This window comes from Oncorhynchus tshawytscha, linkage group LG08, assembly GCF_018296145.1.
Source record: "Oncorhynchus tshawytscha isolate Ot180627B linkage group LG08, Otsh_v2.0, whole genome shotgun sequence".
NCBI lineage: Eukaryota > Metazoa > Chordata > Actinopteri > Salmoniformes > Salmonidae > Oncorhynchus > Oncorhynchus tshawytscha.
The window spans coordinates 89,431,433-89,454,845 of NC_056436.1; the positions used below are offsets into that span (position 1 = coordinate 89,431,433).

At 47.5% G+C, this 23,413-nt stretch overlaps 1 protein-coding gene across 1 annotated transcript in view; it reads left to right on the forward strand.

Annotated features, from left to right (window-relative positions):
• LOC112223949 (transcriptional regulator ATRX-like) overlaps positions 1–23,413 on the forward strand; it is a gene marked incomplete at its 3' end in the record, with an annotated part of 88,851 nt that overhangs the window by 22,704 nt on the left and 42,734 nt on the right. Inside the window, 10 exon segments of the mRNA XM_042326174.1 lie at positions 507–692; positions 1,142–1,283; positions 4,295–4,404; positions 11,625–11,771; positions 12,584–12,761; positions 12,845–12,982; positions 15,478–15,653; positions 16,862–16,979; positions 18,736–18,866; positions 23,192–23,286. Coding sequence (XP_042182108.1) covers positions 507–692; positions 1,142–1,283; positions 4,295–4,404; positions 11,625–11,771; positions 12,584–12,761; positions 12,845–12,982; positions 15,478–15,653; positions 16,862–16,979; positions 18,736–18,866; positions 23,192–23,286 — 1,421 coding nt within the window.

Here is a 23,413-nt window from a genome sequence, read left to right on the forward strand (position 1 = left end):
TGGTTAGAGTGGAGGGGCGGCAGGGTAGCCTAGTGGTTAGAGTGGAGGGGCGGCAGGGTAGCCTAGTGGTTAGAGTGAAGGGGCGGCAGGGTAGCCTAGTGGTTAGAGTGGAGGGGAGGCAGGGTAGCCTAGTGGTTAGAGTGGCAGGGTAGCCTAGTGGTTAGAGTGGAGGGGAGGCAGGGTAGCCTAGTGGTTAGAGTGGCAGGGTAGCCTAGTGGTTAGAGTGGCAGGGTAGCCTAGTGGTTAGAGTGGCAGGGTAGCCTAGTGGTTAGAGTGGCAGGGTGGCAGGGTAGCCTAGTGGATTCTTCATCCGACGACAAGGTATAGGGAAGGAGAGGATTTTCTCCTTACTCCTAAACAATTCTATATTTGTGAATTTGGTCTGGAATTCATTGATTTGTCGATGTTTGATTGTTACCACATCATAGGTCACAATGTGTGATTGGATTGGTCAGTTGACCCCTGGGGGTTGAAGTTGAGAGGTTAACCCTCATTCTCTCCTCCAGAGTGGGTCAGGAGAGGACGGCTCGGGGAAGGAGGATGGAGACACTCCTAAAGGACAGAGGAAGAAGATCAGAAAAATCCTCAAGGATGACAAGCTGAGGACGGAAACGAGGGATGCCCTGAAGGAGGAGGAGGAGAGGAGGAGACGCATCGCTGAGAGGGAACAGCTCAGGGAGAAACTCAGGGAGGTAAAAGTCAACTGTGTGTCCGCTGTTGTCATGGCATCTGCTAATGGGATGGAAATGAAGATAGTCTATCAATAAGTCAACTACTCCTTCTGCCCGATGGTTCGCTAAGGAGCCAGATGGATGTGTGGTCCATTGTGGTTCAGATAAGAGCATGGTACCAGCTATGCCATGTTTCCACGGTGATCACATACATGTACTGAATGGGCTCTTTGAATAGAGTGGAAGTCGCTTAGCATTTCCTTAGTATTAAGGTTTGAATGCTTGTGGACTAGAAGATCAGCTGCCCTAAACTCCTAGGAACATAACCTGTCCCAACCAGCAGAACAGTCTCCCAGGGGCCCTATACTCCTAGGAACATAACCTGTCCCAACCAGCAGAATAAATGTATGTATTTGTATGTGCAGACTGTAATGCTTTTAGACTAGACTCTACATGTCCCTCCCGACCAGGTACTCGTGGTGGAGGAGGCGTCCGCTGTGGCTTGTCCAATCACAACCAAGCTGGTGCTGGATGAAGACGAGGAGACCAAGGAGCCCATGGTGCAGGTTCACCGCAATCTGGTCACTAAGCTCAAACCACACCAGGTCGACGGTGAGAGACATGTTGTAGTAGTGGAGCCCATGGTGAAGGTGGAATAGTAGGAGTAGTAGTAGTAGTAGTAACAGTAGTAGTAGTAGTAGTAGTAACAGTAGTAGTAGTAGTAGTAGTAACAGTAGTTGTAGTAGTAGTAGATCCAGCATCAGTAGCAGTAGTAGTAGTAACATTAGAAGTAACAGCTGTAGTAGTAACTGTAGTAGTAACAGTAGTAGAAACAGTAGTAGTAGTAGTAGTAACAGTAGTAGTAGTAACAGTTGTAGTAACAGTAGCAGCAGTTGTAATAGCAGCGGTAACAGTAGTAGTAGTAACAGTAGTAGTAGTAGTAACAGTAGTAGTAGTAGTAGTAGTAACAGTAGTAGTAGTAGTAACAGTAGTAGTAGTAGTAGTAACAGTAGTAGCAACAGTAGTCGTAGCAACAGTAGTCGTAGTAGTAGTAGTAACAGTAGTAGTCGTAGCAACAGTAGTAGTAGCAACAGTAGTAGTAGTAGTCGTAGCAACAGTAGTAGTCGTAGCAACAGTAGTAGTCGTAGCAACAGTAGTAGTAGTAGCAACAGTAGTAGTAGTAGCAACAGTAGTAGTAGTAGCAACAGTAGTAGTAGTAGTAGTAACAGTAGTAGTAGTAGTAGTAAGAGTTGTAGTAGCAGTAGTATTAGTAACAGTAGTAGTAGCAAGAGTAGTAGCAACAGTAGTAGTAGTAGTAGAATTAGTTGTAGGAGCAGCAGTAGTAACAGTAGAATTAGTTGTAGCAGCACCAGTAGTAGCAGTAGTAGATCTAGCAGTAGTAGTAGTAACATTTGTAGTAGTAGTAACAGCTGTAGTAGTAACTGTAGTAGTAACAGTAGCAGCAGTTGTAGTAGCAGCGGTAACAGTAGTAGCAACAGTTGTAGTAGTAGCAACAGTAGTAGTAGCAACAGTAGTAGTAGTAGCAACAGTAGTAGTAGTAGCAACAGTAGTAGTAGTAGCAACAGTAGTAGTAGTAGCAACAGTAGTAGTAGTAGCAACAGTAGTAGTAGCAACACCAGTAATCGTAGTAGTAGGAACAGTAGTAGTCATGGCAGTAGTAGTAGTAGTAGTAGTAGTAGTAGCAGTGGTAGTAGTGGTAGCAGTTGTCGTAGCAGCAGTAGTAGGAGTAGGAGTAGCGGTGGTAGTAACAGTAGCAGTAGTAGTAACATTAGTAGTAGTAGCAGTAGCAGCGGTAGTAGCAGTAGTAGCAGTAGTAACAGTAGCAGCAGTAGCAGCAGTAGTAGTAGCAGTAGTAGAAATGGTAGCAGCAGTAGTAGTAGAAACGGTAGTAGCAGTAGTAGTAGTAACAGTTGTAGTAGTAACTGTAGTAGTAACAGTAGCAGCAGTTGTAGTAGCAGCGGTAACAGTAGTAGTAACAGTTGTAGTAGTAGTAGCAACAGTAGTCGTGGTAGCAACAGTAGTAGTAGTAACAGTAACAGTAGTAGTAGTAGCAACACCAGTAATCGTAGTAGTAGGAACAGTAGTAGTCATGGTAGTAGTAGTAGTAGTAGCAGTGGTAGTAGTGGTAGCAGTTGTCGTAGCAGCAGTAGTAGGAGTAGCAGTGGTAGTAGCAGTAGTAGTAACATTAGTAGTAGTAGCAGTAGCAGCGGTAGTTGTAGTAGCAGCAGTAGTAGCAGTAGTAGTAGTAGTAGTAGCAGCAGTAGTAGCAGCAGCAACAGTAGTAGTAACAGTAGTAGTAGTAGCAACAGTAGTAGTAGTAGCAACAGTAGTAGTGGTAGCAACAGTAGTAGTAGTAGTAGCAACAGTAGTAGTGGTAGCAACAGTAGTAGTAGTAGCAACACCAGTAATCGTAGTAGTAGGAACAGTAGTAGTCATGGTAGTAGTAGTAGCAGTGGTAGTAGTGGTAGCAGTTGTCGTAGCAGCAGTAGTAGGAGTAGGAGTAGCAGTGGTAGTAGCAGTAGTAGTAACATTAGTAGTAGTAGCAGTAGCAGCGGTAGTAGTAGTAGCAGCAGTAGTAGCAGCAGTAGTAGTAGTAGCAGCAGTAGTAGCAGCAGCAGCAGTAGTAGTAGTAACAGTAGCAGTAGTAGCAGCAGTAGTAGTAGCAGTAGTAGAAATGGTAGCAGCAGTAGTAGTAGAAACGGTAGTAGCAGCAGCAGTAGTAGTAGTAACAGTAGCAGTAGTAACAGTTGTAGTAGTAACTGTAGTAGTAACAGTAGCAGCAGTTGTAGTCGCAGCGGTAACAGTAGTAGTAGCATCAGTAGGAGTTGTAGCAACAGTAGTAGAAGGAATACTAGTAACAGTAGTAGTAGTAGTAACAGTAGTAGTAGCAACACTAGTAGTAGTAGTAACAGTAGTAGTAGTAGTAGCAACAGAAGTAGTAGTAGCAGCAGCAGTAGTAGTAGTAACAGTAGTAGTAGTAACAGTAGTAGTAGCAACACTAGTAGTAGTAGTAACAGTAGTAGTAGTAGTAGTAACAGTAGTAGTAGTAGCAACAGAAGTAGCAGTAGTAGCAGCAGTAGTAGTAGTAACAGTAGTAGTAGTAGTGACAGTAGTAGTAGTAGTAACAGTAGTAGTAGTAGTAGCAACAGAAGTAGCAGTAGTAGTAGCAGCAGCAGTAGTAGTAGTAACAGTAGTAGTAGCAACACTAGTAGTAGTAGTAACAGTAGTAGTAGTAGTAGCAGTAGTAGCAACAGAAGTAGCAGCAGCAGTAGTAGTAGTAGCAGCAGTAGTAGTAGCAACAGTAGTAGTAGTAACAGTAGTAGTAGTAGTAACAGTAGTAGTAACAGTAGTAGTAGTAGTAGCAACAGTAGTAGCAGTAGTAGTAGTAGCAACAGTAGTGGTAGCAGTTGTAGTAGTAACAGTAGTAACAGTAGTAATAGTTAGTAGTAGTATCAATGTTTGTCTTTAATCATGTTGATTGTTTATGGTGAAAACAAGGGTGTTCGTCTTTTACTCACTTATCAAGTCAATGCCATGCTTCATGGGTTCAGTGCTGCCAACAATGGTAGGATTTCTGTATTCTGAGCTTTCTGTCTCTCTAGGGGTCCAGTTCATGTGGGACTGCTGTTGTGAGTCGGTGAAGAAAACCAACAAGAACTCTGGTTCTGGATGTATCCTGGCTCACTGTATGGGCCTGGGAAAAACATTGCAGGTCTGTACCACTCATCCCTTTACCTGTGTCGTGGTAATTTCCTGTATTACTAAACATTGAGAGAGCAAAGCACACATAAGTCAAGAGTTATATCATAAAGTCCAACTTTAATTATATATGAGCTTCAACATAGCCCTGTTTGACTCTCAGATCAATTCAGTGTCTATAAATGAATTCTCTGAGAGTGCTTACAAAACAGTTCTTAGTATAATTTATAGCCAAGACACACCCATCTCAACTCACATGACAAAACACAGATCTCAGGAACATTGCAAAGGAAGACCTTACTTGAGAGAGGAGTGTCCCATAGCCAGACAGCATTAGCTATAAATTATCGTTCAGTTTGCTCTCTTTGACAAGGTTCTAATCTCGTTCTTGGTACCACTTAGGACCAAAACATTACCTCATCCAATGGCATATATCAATTGTCAATTCTAGATACTCCCATCTCAAATACACCTCAAATATACCTCCTGGACAAGCTCACCGAGACAGTGAGCCTCTTAGGTCATATACTAGATCAAGATAAGGGCAACCTCAGAGGGGACATACAATAGTTACAGACACATTCCCATAAGTGGACAAGCCTCCATTCTGTCCTCCTCCCCTTCTGATATTCTTCATAGCATCACATGGTTTAACAGACACATTCCCAGAAGAAGACAAGCCTCCATTCTGTCCTTCTCCCCTTCTGATATTCTGCATATCATCACATGGTTTAACAGACACATTGACATATGAAGACAAGCTTGACCTCTCCCCTCTCTGGGCCCGTAGTGACTAAGCCCTAGCAGAGAAGGGATAACTGCAAACTGCCAACATTATTATCCAAAAGAAGACATCCTAATGACATATCTCACATAAGCATTATTATGTAAATAAAACATCTTATTTATCAATGTTACCTAACTAATTCTGATTCTGACGCAACACCTGTTTCTCTGGCCGGTAGACTGTAGTCTTTGGCCGGTGGACTGTGGTCTCTGGCCGGTGGACTGTGGTAGACTGGGGTCTCTGGCCGGTGGACTGGGGTCTCTGGCTGGTGGACTGGGGTCTCTGGCCAGATGTCTTCCTATAGAATGGGATGTTTCTGGGTTGTGGGAGGAGCATAATGTTTCCCTCCAATCCCAACCATTTATCTCATCTGACCCTCATTACGTACTTTGACCACTAGATGGTAACCCTACTCCACACTACTGCTGTGTGACAAGTTAGACTTCTCTCTCTAGGTGTATATACAGTAGGGCAAAAAAGTATTTAGTCAGCCACCAATTGTGCAAGTTCTCCCACTTAAAAAGATGAGAGAGGCCTGTAATTTTCATCATAGGTACACTTCAACTATTACAGACAAAATGAGAAAAAAATCCAGAAAATCAAAATTGTAGGATTTTTAATGAATTTATTTGCAAATTATGGTGGAAAACTTTTGTTATTGACCAAATACTTATTTATCTCAATACTTTGTTATATACCCTTTGTTGGCAATGAGAGGTCAAACGTTTTCTGTAAGTCTTCACAAGGTTTTCACACACTTTTGGTGGTATTTTGGCCCATTCCTCCATGCAGATCTCCTTTAGAGCAGTGATGTCTTGGGGCTGTTGCTGGGCAACACGGACTTTCAACTCCCTCCAAAGATTTTCTATGGAGTTGAGATCTGGAGACTGGCTAGGCCACTCCAGGACCTTGAAATGCTTCTTACGAAGCCACTCCTTCGTTGCCCGGGCGGTGTGTTTGGGATCAAATCAAATCAAATGTATTTATATAGCCCTTCGTACATCAGCTGATATCTCAAAGTGCTGTACAGAAACCCAGCCTAAAACCCCAAACAGTAAGCAATGCAGGTGTAGAAGCACGGTGGCTAGGAAAAACTCCCTAGAAAGGCCAAAACCTAGGAAGAAACCTAGAGAGGAACCAGGCTATGTGGGGTGGCCAGTCCTCTTCTGGCTGTGCCGGGTGGAGATTATAACAGAACATGGCCAAGATGTTCAAATGTTCATAAATGACCAGCATTGTCGTATAATAATAAGGCAGAACAGTTGAAACTGGAGCAGCAGCACGGTCAGGTGGACTGGGGACAGCAAGGAGTCATCATGTCAGGTAGTCCTGGGGCATGGTCCTAGGGCTCAGGTCCTCAGAGAGAGAGAAAAAAAGAGAGAATTAGAGAGAGCATATGTGGGGTGGCCAGTCCTCTTCTGGCTGTGCCGGGTGGAGATTATACCAGAACATGGCCAAGATGTTCAAATGTTCATAAATGACCAGCATGGTCGAATAATAATAAGGCAGAACAGTTGAAACTGGAGCAGCAGCACGGCCAGGTGGACTGGGGACAGCAAGGAGTCATCATGTCAGGTAGTCCTGGGGCATGGTCCTAGGGCTCAGGTCCTCCGAGAGAAAGAGAGAATTAGAGAACGCACACTTAGATTCACACAGGACACCGAATAGGACAGGAGAGGTACTCCAGATATAACAAACTGACCCTAGCCCCCCGACACATTAACTACTGCAGCATAAATACTGGAGGCTGAGACAGGAGGGGTCAGGAGACACTGTGGCCCAATCCAAGGACACCCCCAGACAGGGCCAAACAGGAAGGATATAACCCCACCCACTTTGCCAAAGCACAGCCCCCACACCACTAGAGGGATATCTTCAACCACCAACTTACCATCCTGAGACAAGGCTGAGTATAGCCCACAAAGAACTCCGCCATGGCACAACCCAAGGGGGGGCGCCATCCCAGACAGGATGACCACATCAGTGAATCAACCCACTCAGGTGACGCACCCCTTCCAGGGACGGCAAGAGATAGCCCCAGTAAGCCAGTGACTCAGCCCCTGTAATCGGGTTAGAGGCAGAGAATCCCAGTGGGAAGAGGGGAACCGGCCAGGCAGAGACAGCAAGGGCGGTTCGTTGCTCCAGAGCCTTTCCGTTCACCTTCCCACTCCTGGGCCAGACTACACTCAATCATATGACCCACTGAAGAGATAAGTCTTCAGTAAGGACTTAAAGGTTGAGACCGAGTTTGCGTCTCTGACATGGGTAGGCAGACCGTTCCATAAAAATGGAGCTCTATAGGAGAAAGCCCTGCCTCCAGCTGTTTGCTTAGAAATTCTAGGGACAATTAGGAGGCCTGCGTCTTGTGACCGTAGCGTACGTGTAGGTATGTACGGCAGGACCAAATCAGAGAGATAGGTAGGAGCAAGCCCATGTAATGCTTTGTAGGTTAGCAGTAAAACCTTGAAATCAGCCCTTGCTTTGACAGGAAGCCAGTGTAGAGAGGCTAGCACTGGAGTAATATGATCACATTTTTTGGTTCTAGTCAGAATTCGAGCAGCCGTATTTAGTACTAACTGAAGTTTATTTAGTGCTTTATCCGGGTAGCCGGAAAGTAGAGCATTGCAGAAGTCTAACCTAGAAGTGACAAAAGCATGGATTAATTTTTCTGCATCATTTTTGGACAGAAAGTTTCTGATTTTTGCAATGTTACGTAGATGGAAAAAAGCTGTCCTTGAAATGGTCTTGATATGTTCTTCAAAAGAGAGATCAGGGTCCAGAGTAACGCCGAGGTCCTTCACAGTTTTATTTGAGACGACTGTACAACCATTAAGATTAATTGTCAGATTCAACAGAAGATCTCTTTGTTTCTTGGGACCTAGAACAAGCATCTCTGTTTTGTCCGAGTTTAAAAGTAGAAAGTTTGCAGCCATCCACTTCCTTATGTCTGAAACACATGCTTCTAGCAAGGGCAATTTTGGGGCTTCACCATGTTTCATTGAAATGTACAGCTGTGTGTCATCCGCATAGCAGTGAAAGTTAACATTATGTTTTCGAATAACATCCCCAAGAGGTAAAATATATAGTGAAAACAATAGTGGTCCTAAAACTGAACCTTGAGGAACACCGAAATTTACAGTTGATTTGTCAGAGGACAAACCATTCACAGAGACAAACTGATATCTTTCCGACAGATAAGATCTAAACCAGGCCAGAACTTGTCCGTGTAGACCAATTTGGGTTTCCAATCTCTCCAAAAGAATGTGGTGATCGATGGTATCAAAAGCAGCACTAAGGTCTAGGAGCACGAGGACAGATGCAGAGCCTCGGTCCGATGCCATTAAAATGTCATTTACCACCTTCACAAGTGCCGTCTCAGTGCTATGATGGGGTCTAAAACCAGACTGAAGCATTTCGTATACATTGTTTGTCTTCAGGAAGGCAGTAAGTTGCTGCGCAACAGCCTTTTCTAAAATTTTTGAGAGGAATGGAAGATTCGATATAGGCCTATAGTTTTTTATATTTTCTGGGTCAAGGTTTGGCTTTTTCAAGAGAGGCTTTATTACTGCCACTTTTAGTGAGTTTGGTACACATCCGGTGGATAGAGAGCCGTTTATTATGTTCAACATAGGAGGGCCAAGCACAGGAAGCAGCTCTTTCAGTAGTTTAGTTGGAATAGGGTCCAGTATGCAGCTTGAAGGTTTAGAGGCCATGATTATTTTCATCATTGTGTCAAGAGATATATTACTAAAACACTTGAGCGTCTCTCTTGATCCTAGGTCCTGGGAGAGTTGTGCAGACTCAGGACAACTGAGCTTTCAAGGAATACGCAGATTTAAAGAGGAGTCCGTAATTTGCTTTCTAATAATCATAATCTTTTCCTCAAAGAAGTTCATGAATTTATCACTGCTAAAGTGAAAGTCATCCTCTCTTGGGGAATGCTGCTTTTTAGTTAGCTTTGCGACAGTATCAAAAAGGAATTTCGGATTGTTCTTTTTTTCCTCAATTAAGTTAGAAAAATAGGATGATCGAGCAGCAGTAAGGGCTCTTCGGTACTGCACGGTACTGTCTTTCCAAGCTAGTCGGAAGACTTCCAGTTTGGTGTGGCGCCATTTCCGTTCCAATTTTCTGGAAGCTTGCTTCAGAGCTCGGGTATTTTCTGTGTACCAGGGAGCTAGTTTCTTATGAGAAATGTTTTTAGTTTTTAGGGGTGCAACTGCATCTAGGGTATTGAGCAATGTTAAATTGAGTTCCTCAGTTAGGTGGTTAACTGATTTTTGTCCTCTGGCGTCCTTGGGTAGACAGAGGGAATCTGGAAGGACATCAAGGAATCTTTGTGTTGTCTGTGAATTTATAGCACGACTTTTGATGTTCTTTGGTTGGGGTCTGAGCAGATTATTTGTTGCAATTGCAAACGTAATAAAATAGTGGTCCGATAGTCCAGGATTATGAGGAAAAACATTAAGATCCACAACATTTATTCCATGGGACAAAACTAGGTCCAGCGTATGACTGTGACAGTGAGTGGGTCCAGAGACATGTTGGACAAAACCCACTGAGTCGATGATGGCTCCGAAAGCCTTTTGGAGTGGGTCTGTGGACTTTTCCATGTGAATATTAAAGTCACCAAAGATTAGAATATTATCTGCTATGACTACAAGGTCCGATAGGAATTCAGGGAACTCAGTGAGGAACGCTGTATATGGCCCAGGAGGCCTGTAAACAGTAGCTATAAAAAGTGATTGAGTAGGCTGCATAGATTTCATGACTAGAAACTCAAAAGACGAAAACTTCTTTTTTTTTTTTTAATTGAAATTTGCTATCGTAAATGTTAGCAACACCTCCGCCTTTGCGGGATGCACGGGGGATATGTTCACTAGTGTAGCCAGGAGGTGAGGCCTCATTTAACACAGTAAATTCATCAGGCTTAAGCCATGTTTCAGTCAGGCCAATCACATCAAGATTATGGTCAGTGATTAGTTCATTGACTATAATTGCCTTTGAAGTAAGGGATCTAACATTAAGTAGCCCTATTTTGAGATGTGAGGTATCATGAGCCCTTTCAATAATGACAGGAATGGAGGTGGTCTTTATCCTAGTGAGATTGCTAAGGCGAACACCACCATGTTTAGTTTTGCCCAACCTAGGTCGAGGCACAGACACGGTCTCAATGGTGATAGCTGAGCTGACTACACTGACTGTGCTAGTGGCAGACTCCACTATGCTAGCAGGCTGGCTAACAGCCTGCTGCCTGGCCTGCACCCTATTTCATTGTGGAGCTAGAGGAGTTAGAGCCCTGTCTATGTTGGTAGATAAGATGAGAGCACCCTTTCATGCTGAAAGACCCAGCCACGTTTCATCTTCAATGCCCTTGCTGATGGAAAGAGGTTTTCACACAAATCTCACGATACATGGCCTCATTCTTTCCTTTACATGGATCAGTCGTCCTGGTCCCTTTGCAGAAAAACAGCCCCAAAGCATGATGTTTCCACCCCCATGCTTCACAGTAGATATGGTGTTCTTTGGATGCAACTCAGCATTCTTTGTCCTCCAAACACGACGAGTTGAGTTTGTACCCAAAAGTTATATTTTGGTTTCATCTGACCATATGACATTCTCCCAATCTTCTTCTGGATCATCCAAATGCTCTCTAGCAAACTTCAGACGGGCCTGGACATGTACTGGCAGGGGGACACGTCTGGCACTGCAGGATTTGAGTCCCTGGCGGCGTAGTGTGTTACTGATGGTAGGCTTTGTTACTTTGGTCCCAGCTCTCTGCAGGTCATTCACTAGGTCCCCCCGTGTGGTTCTGGGATTTTTGCTCACCGTTCTTGTGATCATTTTGACCCCACGGGGTGAGATCTTGCGTGGAGCCCCAGATCGGGGAGATTATCAGTGGTCTTGTATGACTTCCATTTCCTAATAATTGCTCCCACAGTTGATTTCTTCAAACCAAGCTGCTTACCTATTGCAGATTCAGTCTTCCCAGCCTGGTGCAGGTCTACAATTTTGTTTCTGGTGTCCTTTGACAGCTCTTTGGTCTTGGCCATAGTGGAGTTTGGAGTGTGACTGTTTGAGGTTGTGGACAGGTGACTTTTATACTGATAACAAGTTCAAACAGGTGCCATTAATACAGGTAACGAGTGGAGGACAGAGGAGCCTCTTAAAGAAGAAGTTACAGGTCTGTGAGAGCCAGATATCTTGCTTGTTTGTAGGTGACCAAATACTTATTTTCCACCATAATTTGCAAATAAATTCATTAAGAATCCTACAATGTGATTTTCTGGATTTTTTCCCCTCATTTTGTCTGTCATAGTTGAAGTGTATGATGAAAATTACAGGCCTCTCATCTTTTTAAGTGGGAGAACTTGCACAATTGGTGGCTGACTAAATACTTTTTTGCCCCACTGTATCTATACTGTATCTAACCCTGTCTATATCACTAGGTGGTAACCCTACTCCACACACTACTGCTGTGTGAAAAGTTAGACTTCTCCACGGCTCTGATCGTCTGTCCTCTCAACACCGTTCTCAACTGGCTCAATGAGTTTGAGAAGTGGCAGTACGGCTTCAAGGACAAGGAGAGTTTAGAGGTACACACTTACTCTGATATACCTGTGTGTGTCTTTACGCTGTCTGTGTGTCTTTACGCTGTCTGTGTGTCTTTACGCTGTCTGTGTGTCTTTACGCTGTCTGTGTGTCTTTACGCTGTCTGTGTGTCTTTACGCTGTCTGTGTGTCTTTACGCTGTCTGTGTGTCTTTACGCTGTCTGTGTGTCTATACGCTGTCTGTGTGTCTTTACGCTGTCTGTGTGTCTTTACGCTGTCTTTACGCTGTCTGTGTGTCTTTACGCTGTCTGTGTGTCTTTACGCTGTCTGTGTGTCTATACGCTGTCTGTGTGTCTATACGCTGTCTGTGTGTCTTTACGCTGTCTGTGTGTCTTTACGCTGTCTTTACGCTGTCTGTGTGTCTTTACGCTGTCTGTGTGTCTTTACGCTGTCTGTGTGTCTTTACGCTGTCTGTGTGTCTTTACGCTGTCTGTGTGTCTTTACGCTGTCTGTGTGTCTTTACGCTGTCTGTGTGTCTTTACGCTGTCTGTGTGTCTTTACGCTGTCTGTGTGTCTTTACGCTGTCTGTGTGTCTTTACGCTGTCTGTGTGTCTTTACGCTGTCTGTGTGTCTTTACGCTGTCTGTGTCTTTACGCTGTCTGTGTGTCTTTACGCTGTCTGTGTGTCTATACGCTGTCTGTGTGTCTTTACGCTGTCTGTGTGTCTTTACGCTGTCTGTGTGTCTTTACGCTGTCTGTGTGTCTTTACGCTGTCTGTGTGTCTATACGCTGTCTGTGTGTCTTTACGCTCTGTGTGTCTTTACGCTGTCTGTGTGTCTTTACGCTCTGTGTCACTAGGTGACGGAGCTGGCCACGGTGAAGCGTCCTCAGGAGAGAGCGTCTGCTCTGCAGCAGTGGCAGGAGGATGGAGGAATCATGATCATTGGCTATGAGATGTACCGTAACCTCACACAGGGTAGAAACATCAAGAGCAAGAAACTCAAAGAGACCTTCCAGAAGACCCTGGTTGACCCAGGTAGGTAGAGGACACACACACACAGTTATTTCTTGTATCCAGTTTCTTCTCAACTCTCTGCTCTGTGTTGTCTCCCTCCCCAGGCCCAGACTTTGTGATCTGTGATGAGGGCCACATCTTGAAGAACGAGGTGTCGGCCATCTCTAAAGCCATGAACTCCATCAAGACCCGAAGGAGAGTGGTGCTCACCGGCACACCGCTGCAGAACAACCTCATAGAGTGTATGTCCGTTACTTCCTGTTATATCCAGACCGCTGGCCTACAGGGCATTCGGAAATAATTCAGACCCCTGGACTCTTAACACATTACAGCCTTACTCTAAAATAGATTTTTTAAAGTCCCCCCCCTCATCAATCTACACATAATTACTAAGCAAAAACAGGTTTAGACATTTTTGCTAATTCATAAAAAAATACAAAACTGAAAAATCACAAGTACATTTAGTATTCAGACCCTTTACTCAGTACTTTGTTGAAACACCTTTGGCAGCGATTACAGCCTCTGGTCTTCTTGGGTATGACGCTACAAGCTTGGCACACCTGTATTTGGGGAGTTTCTCCCATTCTTCTCTGCAGATCCTCTTTGGTTGGTGGAGGGCCTAAGCCCTCCCAGGTCCACCCATGACTGTGCCCCTGCCCAGTCAAGTGTTATCCTTAAGCCATTTTGCCACAACTTTGGAAGTATGCTTGGGGTCATTGTCCATTTGGAAGACCCATTTGAGACCAAGCTTTAACTTCCTGACTGATGTCTTATGAGGTTGCTTCAATATATGAATTTTCCACCCTCATGATGCCATCTATTTTGTGAAGTGCACCAGTCCCTCCTGCAGCAAAGCACCCCCACAACATGATGCTGCCACCCCCGTGCTTCACGGTTGGGATGGTGTCTTCGGCTTGCAAGACTCCCCCTTTTCCTCCAAACATAACAATGGTCATTATGGCCAAACAGTTATATTTTTGATTCATCAGACCAGAGGACATTTCTCCAAAAAAGTACGATCTTTGTCCCCATGTGCAGTTGCAAACCATAGTCTGGCTTTTTTATGGCGGTTTTGGAGCAGTGGCTTCTTCCTTGCTGAGCGGCCTTTCAGGTTTGTCGATACAGTTTTACTGTGGATATAGATACTTTTGTGCCTGTTTCCTCCTGCATCTTCACAAGGTCCTTTGCTGTTGTTCTGGCATTGATTTGCACCTTTCGCACCAACGCACATTCATCTCTAGGAGACAGAACGCGTTTCCTTCCTGAGCGGTATGATGGCTGCGTGGTCCCATGGTGTTTATACTTGAGTACTATTGTTTGTACAGATGGACATGGTACCTTCGGGCGTTTGGAAATTGCTCCCAAGGATGAACCAGACTTGTGGAGGTCTACAATGGTTTTTTCTGAGGTCTTGGCCGATTTTCTTTTGATTTTCCCATGATGTCAAGCAAAGAGGCACTGAGTTTGAAGGTAGGCCTTGAAATACATCCACTGGTACACCTCCAATTGACACAAATTATGTCAATTAGCTTATCAGAAGCTTCTAAAGCTATGACATAATTTTCTGGAATTTTCCAAGCTGTTTAAAGGCACAGTCAACTTAGTGTATGTAAACCTCTGATCCACTGGAATTGTGATACAGTGAATTATAAGTGAAATAATCTGTCTGTAAACAATTGTTTGAAAAATTACTTGTGTCATGCACAAAGTAGATGTCCTAACCGACTTGCCAAAAGTATAGTTTGTTATCAAGAAATTAGTGGAGTGGTTGAAACATGAGTTTTAATGACTCCAACCTAAGTGTATGTAAACTTCAGACTTCAACTTTACCTCTAAGGTCCTTCAGTGAATTATTGAATTCTAAATTCACATAGAGTTGTGAGTTCTAGATATGTCACTGAAAGCAAGTCTGAGCAGATCTGTTCTATGTGAGATAATTCTATGCCTTCGTTAGATTTCTTTTCTACATTTTTACTTTAGTTTTTTTTTTACACCAGCTCCAAACAGCAGAAAAATACAATATTTTGGTTATGGTTATATTTGGTTATATTTTACAGCAGTTTTAGATGGTACAGTGATTCTCTGCGCAATGACGTTTTGCGCAGAGCATTTTGGAAAGATGAAATGGGAAAATACAGTGTTGTACAATCCAGGTGTGAAATCTCTTAGGAGAGGAGACTCCCAGCTGTAGTCGCTGCAATCCAGGTGTGAAATCTCTTATGAGGGGAGACTCCCAGCTGTAGTCGCTGCAATCCAGGTGTGAAATCTCTTATGAGGGGAGACTCCCAGCTGTAGTCGCTGCAATCCAGGTGTGAAATCTCTTATGAGAGGAGACTCCCAGCTGTAGTCTCTGCAATCCAGGTGTGAAATCTCTTATGAGGGGAGACTCACAGCTGTAGTCGCTGCAATCCAGGTGTGAAATCTCTTATGAGAGGAGACTCCCAGCTGTAGTCGCTGCAATCCAGGTGTGAAATCTCTTATGAGAGGAGACTCCCAGCTGTAGTCTCTGCCAAAGATGATTCTAACATGTATTGACTCAGGTGAATACTTATAAAATCAACATATATTACGGTTTCATTTTTTCATTTTTTATTTTAGGGATATAATTCTACTTTGACATTACCAAGATTGTTGACAAAAAAATGCCAGTGGAATTAACTTTAATGCCACTTCGTAACAACAAAATGTGAAGAAATCTGAGGGGAGGGTGAATACTTATGTTGTGTGCCCTGTCCAGACCACTGCATGGTGAACTTCATCAAGGAGAACCTGCTGGGGTCAGTGAAGGAGTTCAGGAACCGCTTCGTCAACCCCATCCAGAACGGGCAGGCAGCGGACTCCACAGACCAGGATGTACGGATCATGAAGAAGAGGGCTCACATCCTCTACGAGATGCTCAATGGATGTGTTCAGGTAACACTGTGGGTAAAATCTCACATCCTCTTACGAGATGCTCAATGGATGTGTTCAGGTAACACTGTTAGGGCGGATCAATCCTCTACGAGATGCTCAATGGATGTGTTCAGGTAACACTGTGGGTAACGGGCGGCTCACATCCTCTTAGATGCTCAATGGATGTGTTCAGGTAACACTGTGGGTAAAATGTGATCCTCTACGAGATGCTCAATGGATGTGTTCAGGTAACACTGTGGGTAACGGGCGGCTCCTCCTCTACAGATGCTCAATGGATGTGTTCAGGTAACACTGTGGGTAAAGGGCGAACCTCTGGGATGCTCAATGGATGTGTTCAGGTAACACTGGGTAACGGGCGGCTCAACCCCGAGATGCTCAATGGATGTGTTCAGGTAACACTGTGGGTAACGCGGCGGCTCACATCCTCAGAGATGCTCAATGGATGTGTTCAGGTAACACTGTGGGTAAGGGCGGCTCACATCCTCTACGAGATGCTCAATGGATGTGTTCAGGTAACACTGTGGGTAACGGGCGGCTCACATCCTCTACGAGATGCTCAATGGATGTGTTCAGGTAACACTGTGGGTAACGGGCGGCTCACATCCTCTACGAGATGCTCAATGGATGTGTTCAGGTAACACTGTGGGTAACGGGCGGCTCACATCCTCTACGAGATGCTCAATGGATGTGTTCAGGTAACACTGTGGGTAACGGGCGGCTCACATCCTCTACGAGATGCTCAATGGATGTGTTCAGGTAACACTGTTGTAACACTATATAACACTGTGATGTTCGCCTCAAGAAGGAGAGCTCAATGGTAGGATTTGGCTTTTAAATTGTCCCTCTCTCCACAGAGAAGCCACAATTGTGTTAACCTCTCTCTCTCTCTCTCTCTCTGCTCTCTCTCTCTCTCTCTCTGCTCTCTCTCTCTCTCTCTCCTCTTTCTCTGCTCTCTCTCCTCTGCTCTTTCTCCTCTCTTTCTCTGCTCTCTGCTCTTTCTCCTCTGCTCTCTCTCCTCTCTGCTCTTTCTCCTCTCTTTCTCTGCTCTCTGCTCTTTCTCCTCTGCTCTCTCTCCTCTCTGCTCTTTCTCCTCTCTTTCTCTGCTCTCTCCTCTTTCTCTGCTCTCGTTCTCTGCTCTCTCTCCTCTTTCTCTGCTCTCTCTCTGGTCTTTCTCCTCTTTCTCTCCTATTTCTCTGCTCTCTCTCCAGAGAAGAGACTACTCTGCCCTGACCAAGTTCCTGCCTCCTAAACACGAGTACGTTGTGTCCGTCAGAGTCACGCCCATCCAGTGTACTCTATACCGACACTACCTGGAGCACTTAACAGGTACACACTAACCCCTACCTTACCTAGTGTACACTACAGATCCTACCTGGAGGATTGTACTTCTGTGTGTTTTAAGAGGGAGAGAAGGAGGTTACCAGAGGTCTGGTCTCTAGTCTAAACTGTTCAATATGACCCAGAGGTATGGTCTCTAGTCTAAATGGTTCAACATAACCCAGAGGTCTGGTCTCTAGTCTAAACGGTTCATTATGACCCAGAGGTCTGGTCTCTAGTCTAAACAGTTCATTATGACCCAGAGGTCTGGTCTCTAGTCTAAACGGTTCATTATGACCCAGAGGTCTGGTCTCTAGTCTAAACGGTTCATTATGAACCATATTACCAGAGGTCTGGTCTCTAGTCTAAACGGTTCAACATGACCTAGAGGTCTGGTCTCTAGTCTAAACGGTTCAACATAACCCAGAGGTCTGGTCTCTAGTCTAAATGGTTGAATATGTTCCCACAGCATGATGCTGCCACCACCATGCTTCACCGTAGGGATGGTGCAAGGTTTCCTCCAGACATGATGCTGCCCCCACCATGCTTCACCGTAGGGATGGTGCAAGGTTTCCTCCAGACATGATGCTGCCACCACCAAGCTTCACCGTATGGATGGTGCAAGGTTTCCTCCAGACATGATGCTGCCCCCACTATGCTTCACCGTAGGGATGGTGCCAGGTTTCCTCCAGACATGATGCTGCCACCACCATGCTTCACCGTAGGGATGGTGCCAGGTTTCCTCCAGACATGATGCTGCCACCACCATGCTTCACCGTAGGGATGGTGCAAGGTTTCGTCCTGACGTGATGCTTGGCATTCAGGCCAAAGAGCTCCATCTTGGTTTCATCAGACCAGAAAATCTTGTTTCTCATGGTCTGAGAGTCCTTTAGGTGCCTTTTGGCAAACTCCAAGTGGGTTGTCATGTGCCTTTTACTGAGCAGTGGCTTCCGTCTGGCCACTCTACCATATTAAGCCTGTTTGGTGGAGTGCTGGAGAGATGATTGTCCTTCTGGAAGGTTCTCCCATCTCCACAGAGGAACTCTAGAGCTCTGTCAGAGTGACCATCAGGTTCTTGGTCACCTCCTTGACCATGGCCCTTCTCCCCCGACTGCTCAGTTTGGCCGGGCGACCAGCTCTAGGAAGAGTCTTGGTGGTTCAAAACTTCTTCCATTTAAGAATGATTGAGGCTATTGTGTTCTTGGGGGACCTTCAATGCTGCAGAAATGTTTTGGCACGCTTCCCCAGATCTGCGCCTCGACACAATCCTGTCTCGGAGCTCTACGGACAATTCCTTCGACCTCATGGCTTGGTTTTTGCTCTGACATGCACTGACAACTGTGAGACCTTCTATAGACAGGTGTCTGCCTTTCCAAATCATGTCCAATCAATTGAATTTACTACAGTTGGACTCCAATCAAGTTGTAGAAACATCTCAATGATCAATGGAAACAGGAAGCACCTTAGCTCAAATACAAGTCTCAAAGGGAAGGGTCTGAATCCTTATGTAAATAAGATATTTCTGTTTTTTATTTGAAATTTGCGAAACATTTGAAACCAGTTTTTTGTTTTCATTCGTGTAGATCGAGGAATACATTTAATTTAATCCATTTTAGAAACGTTTAACAATCCAGGTTTCTGTCTCTTTCATTTGTCTCTTACGTTGTTCTGGTGTTGATGTGAAGGAGTGGTACCTTACTCCGCTGTGGTTGGTTTGACACACACGTTCTCTCTTTTCCTTTCTCTCTGCGTGTGTCTGGGGCAGGTACGGGGAACGTGGTGGAGGGGGGTCGGGGTCGAGCCGGGACCAAACTCTTCCAGGACTTCCAGATGCTCAGTAGAATCTGGACCCATCCCTGGTGCCTGCAGCTGGACTACATCAGCAAGGAAAACAAGGTACACACAGACGGACTCACACACACTCATCAGCTAAGAAAACAGGTTGAGGGGAACGAGACGGGTCTGTATCAGCTGCCCCAACCCCACTAACAGACACGCTGCCCAGACCCCACTAACAGACACGCTGCCCCAACCCCACTAACAGACACGCTGCCCCAACCCCACTAACAGACACGCTGCCCCAACCCCACTAACAGACACGCTGCCCCGACCCCACTAACAGACACGCTGCCCCGACCCCACTAACAGACACGCTGCCCAGACCCCACTAACAGACACGCTGCCCCAACCCCACTAACAGACACGCTGCCCCAACCCCACTAACAGACACGCTGCCCCAACCCCACTAACAGACACGCTGCCCCAACCCCACTAACAGACACGACACGACACGCCCCAACCCCACTAACAGACACGACACGCTGCCCCAACCCCACTAACAGACACGCTGCCCGCTGCCCCAACCCCACTAACAGACACGACACGCTGCCCCAACCCCACTAACAGACACGACACGCTGCCCCGACCCCACTAACAGACACGACACGCTGCCCCGACCCCACTAACAGACACGACACGCTGCCCCAACCCCACTAACAGACACGCTGCCCCAACCCCACTAACAGACACGACACGCTGCCCCAACCCCACTAACAGACACGACACGCTGCCCCAACCCCACTAACAGACACGAACACGCTGCCCCAACCCCACTAACAGACACGACACGCTGCCCCAACCCCACTAACAGACACGCTGCCCCGACCCCACTAACAGACACGCCCCACACGCTGCCCCAACCCCACTAACAGACACGACACGCTGCCCCAACCCCACTAACAGACACGACACGCTGCCCCAACCCCACTAACAGACACGACACGCTGCCCCAACCCCACTAACAGACACGCTGCCCCAACCCCACTAACAGACACGCTGCCCCGACCCCACTAACAGACACGCTGCCCCAACCCCACTAACAGACACACTGCCCCAACCCCACTAACAGACACGCTGCCCCGACCCCACTAACAGACACGCTGCCCCAACCCCACTAACAGACACACTGCCCCAACCCCACTAACAGACACGCTGCCCCGACCCCACTAACAGACACGCTGCCCCAACCCCACTAACAGACACACTGCCCCAACCCCACTAACAGACACGACACGCTGCCCCAACCCCACTAACAGACACGCTGCCCCAACCCCACTAACAGACACGACACGCTGCCCCAACCCCACTAACAGACACGACACGCTGCCCCAACCCCACTAACAGACACGACACGCTGCCCCAACCCCACTAACAGACACGACACGCTGCCCCAACCCCACTAACAGACACGACACGCTGCCCCAACCCCACTAACAGACACGCTGCCCCAACCCCACTAACAGACACGCTGCCCCAACCCCACTAACAGACACGCTGCCCCAACCCCACTAACAGACACGCTGCCCCAACCCCACTAACAGACACGCTGCCCCAACCCCACTAACAGACACGCTGCCCCAACCCCACTAACAGACACGACACGCTGCCCCAACCCCACTAACAGACACGACACGCTGCCCCGACCCCACTAACAGACACGACACGCTGCCCCGACCCCACTAACAGACACGACACGCTGCCCTGACCCCACTAACGGACACGACACGCTGCCCCAACCCCACTAACAGACACGACACGCTGCCCCAACCCCACTAACAGACACGACACGCTGCCCCAACCCCACTAACAGACACGACACGCTGCCCCAACCCCACTAACAGACACGCTGCCCCAACCCCACTAACAGACACGCTGCCCCAACCCCACTAACAGACACGCTGCCCCAACCCCACTAACAGACACGCTGCCCCAACCCCTACAACAGACACGCTGCCCCAACCCCACTAACAGACACGCTGCCCCAACCCCACTAACAGACACGCTGCCCCGACCCCACTAACAGACACGACACGCTGCCCGACCCCACTAACAGACACGACACGCTGCCCCGACCCCACTAACAGACACGACACGCTGCCCCGACCCCACTAACAGACACGACACGCTGCCCCGACCCCACTAACAGACACGACACGCTGCCCCGACCCCACTAACAGACACGACACGCTGCCCCGACCCCACTAACAGACACGACACGCTGCCCCGACCCCACTAACAGACACGACACGCTGCCCCGACCCCACTAACAGACACGACACGCTGCCCCGACCCCACTAACAGACACGACACGCTGCCCCGACCCCACTAACAGACACGACACGCTGCCCCGACCCCACTAACAGACACGACACGCTGCCCCCCCGACCCCACTAACAGACACGACACGCTGCCCCGACCCCACTAACAGACACGACACGCTGCCCCGACCCCACTAACAGACACGACACGCTGCCCCGACCCCACTAACAGACACGAGACGCTGCCCCGACCCCACTAACAGACACGACACGCTGCCCCGACCCCACTAACAGACACGCCACGCTGCCCCGACCCCACTAACAGACACGACAAACTGCCCCGACCCCACTAACAGACACGACAAACTGCCCCGACCCCACTAACAGACACGCTGCCCCAACCCCACTAACAGACACGCTGCCCCAACCCCACTAACAGACACGCTGCCCCAACCCCACTAACAGACACGCTGCCCAAACCCCACTAACAGACACGCTGCCCCAACCCCACTAACAGACACGCTGCCCCAACCCCACTAACAGACACGCTGCCCAAACCCCACTAACAGACACGCTGCCCAAACCCCACTAACAGACACGCTGCCCCAACCCCACTAACAGACACGCTGCCCCAACCCCACTAACAGACACGCTGCCCCAACCCCACTAACAGACACGCTGCCCAAACCCCACTAACAGACACGCTGCCCAAACCCCACTAACAGACACGCTGCCCAAACCCCACTAACAGACACGCTGCCCAAACCCCACTAACAGACACGCTGCCCAAACCCCACTAACAGACACGCTGCCCAAACCCCACTAACAGACACGCTGCCCCAACCCCACTAACAGACACGCTGCCCCAACCCCACTAACAGACACGCTGCCCAAACCCCACTAACAGACACGCTGCCCAAACCCCACTAACAGACACGCTGCCCAAACCCCACTAACAGACACGCTGCCCAAACCCCACTAACAGACACGCTGCCCAAACCCCACTAACAGACACGCTGCCCAAACCCCACTAACAGACACGCTACACTAAACCCCAGGAGAACATACTAACACGCTACACTAAACCCCAGGAGAACATACTAACACGCTTCACTAAACCCCAGGAGAACATACTAACACGCTTCACTAAACCCCAGGAGAACATACTAACACGCTACACTAAACCCCAGGAGAACATACTAACACGCTACACTAAACCCCAGGAGAACATACTAACACGCTACACTAAACCCCAGGAGAACATACTAACACGCTACACTAAACCCCAGGAGAACATACTAACACGCTACACTAAACCCCAGGAGAACATACTAACACGCTTCACTAAACCCCAGGAGAACATACTAACACGCTACACTAAACCCCAGGAGAACATACTAACACGCTTCACTAAACCCCAGGAGAACATACTAACACGCTACACTAAACCCCAGGAGAACATACTAACACGCTACACTAAACCCCAGGAGAACATACTAACACGCTTCACTAAACCCCAGGAGAACATACTAACACGCTACACTAAACCCCAGGAGAACATACTAACACGCTACACTAAACCCCAGGAGAACATACTAACACGCTTCACTAAACCCCAGGAGAACATACTAACACGGGGGGGAGACTGTGTCTTGGGGGGTGACTGTGTCTTGGGGGAGGGCTGACTGTGTCTTGGGGGGGGCTGACTGTGTCTTGGGGGAGGGCTGACTGTGTCTTGGGGGAGGGCTGACTGTGTCTTGGGGGAGGGCTGACTGTGTCTTGGGGGAGGGCTGACTGTGTCTTGGGGAGGGCTGACTGTGTCTTGGGGGAGGGCTGACTGTCTTGGGGGAGGGCTGACTGTGTCTTGGGGGGCTGACTGTGTCTTGAGGGGGTGCTGACTGTGTCTTGAGGGGGTGCTGACTGTGTCTTGGGGGGGTGCTGACTGTGTCTTGAGGGGGTGCTGACTGTGTCTTGGGGGTGCTGACTGTGTCTTGGGGGGTGCTGACTGTGTCTTGGGGGTGCTGACTGTGTCTTGGGGGGGGCTGACTGTCTTGGGGGGTGCTGACTGTGTCTTGGGGGGCTGACTGTGTCTTGGGGGGGCTTACTGTGTGTCTTGTGTTTTAGGGGTACTTTGACGAGGACAGCATGGAGGAGTTCATCGCCTCGGAGACCGAGGAATCTTCTTTAAGCATGACCTCTGAGGACGAGAAACAGAAAAAGTAATTTTCAGGGACACAAACTCGTCACTTTTCTGCGATATTTGCCATTGAGTTGATCCATGAAAAATAACGGTGCATCACCCATTGAGCTGTAAGAGACCCAGAGTATCACCCATTGAGCTATAAG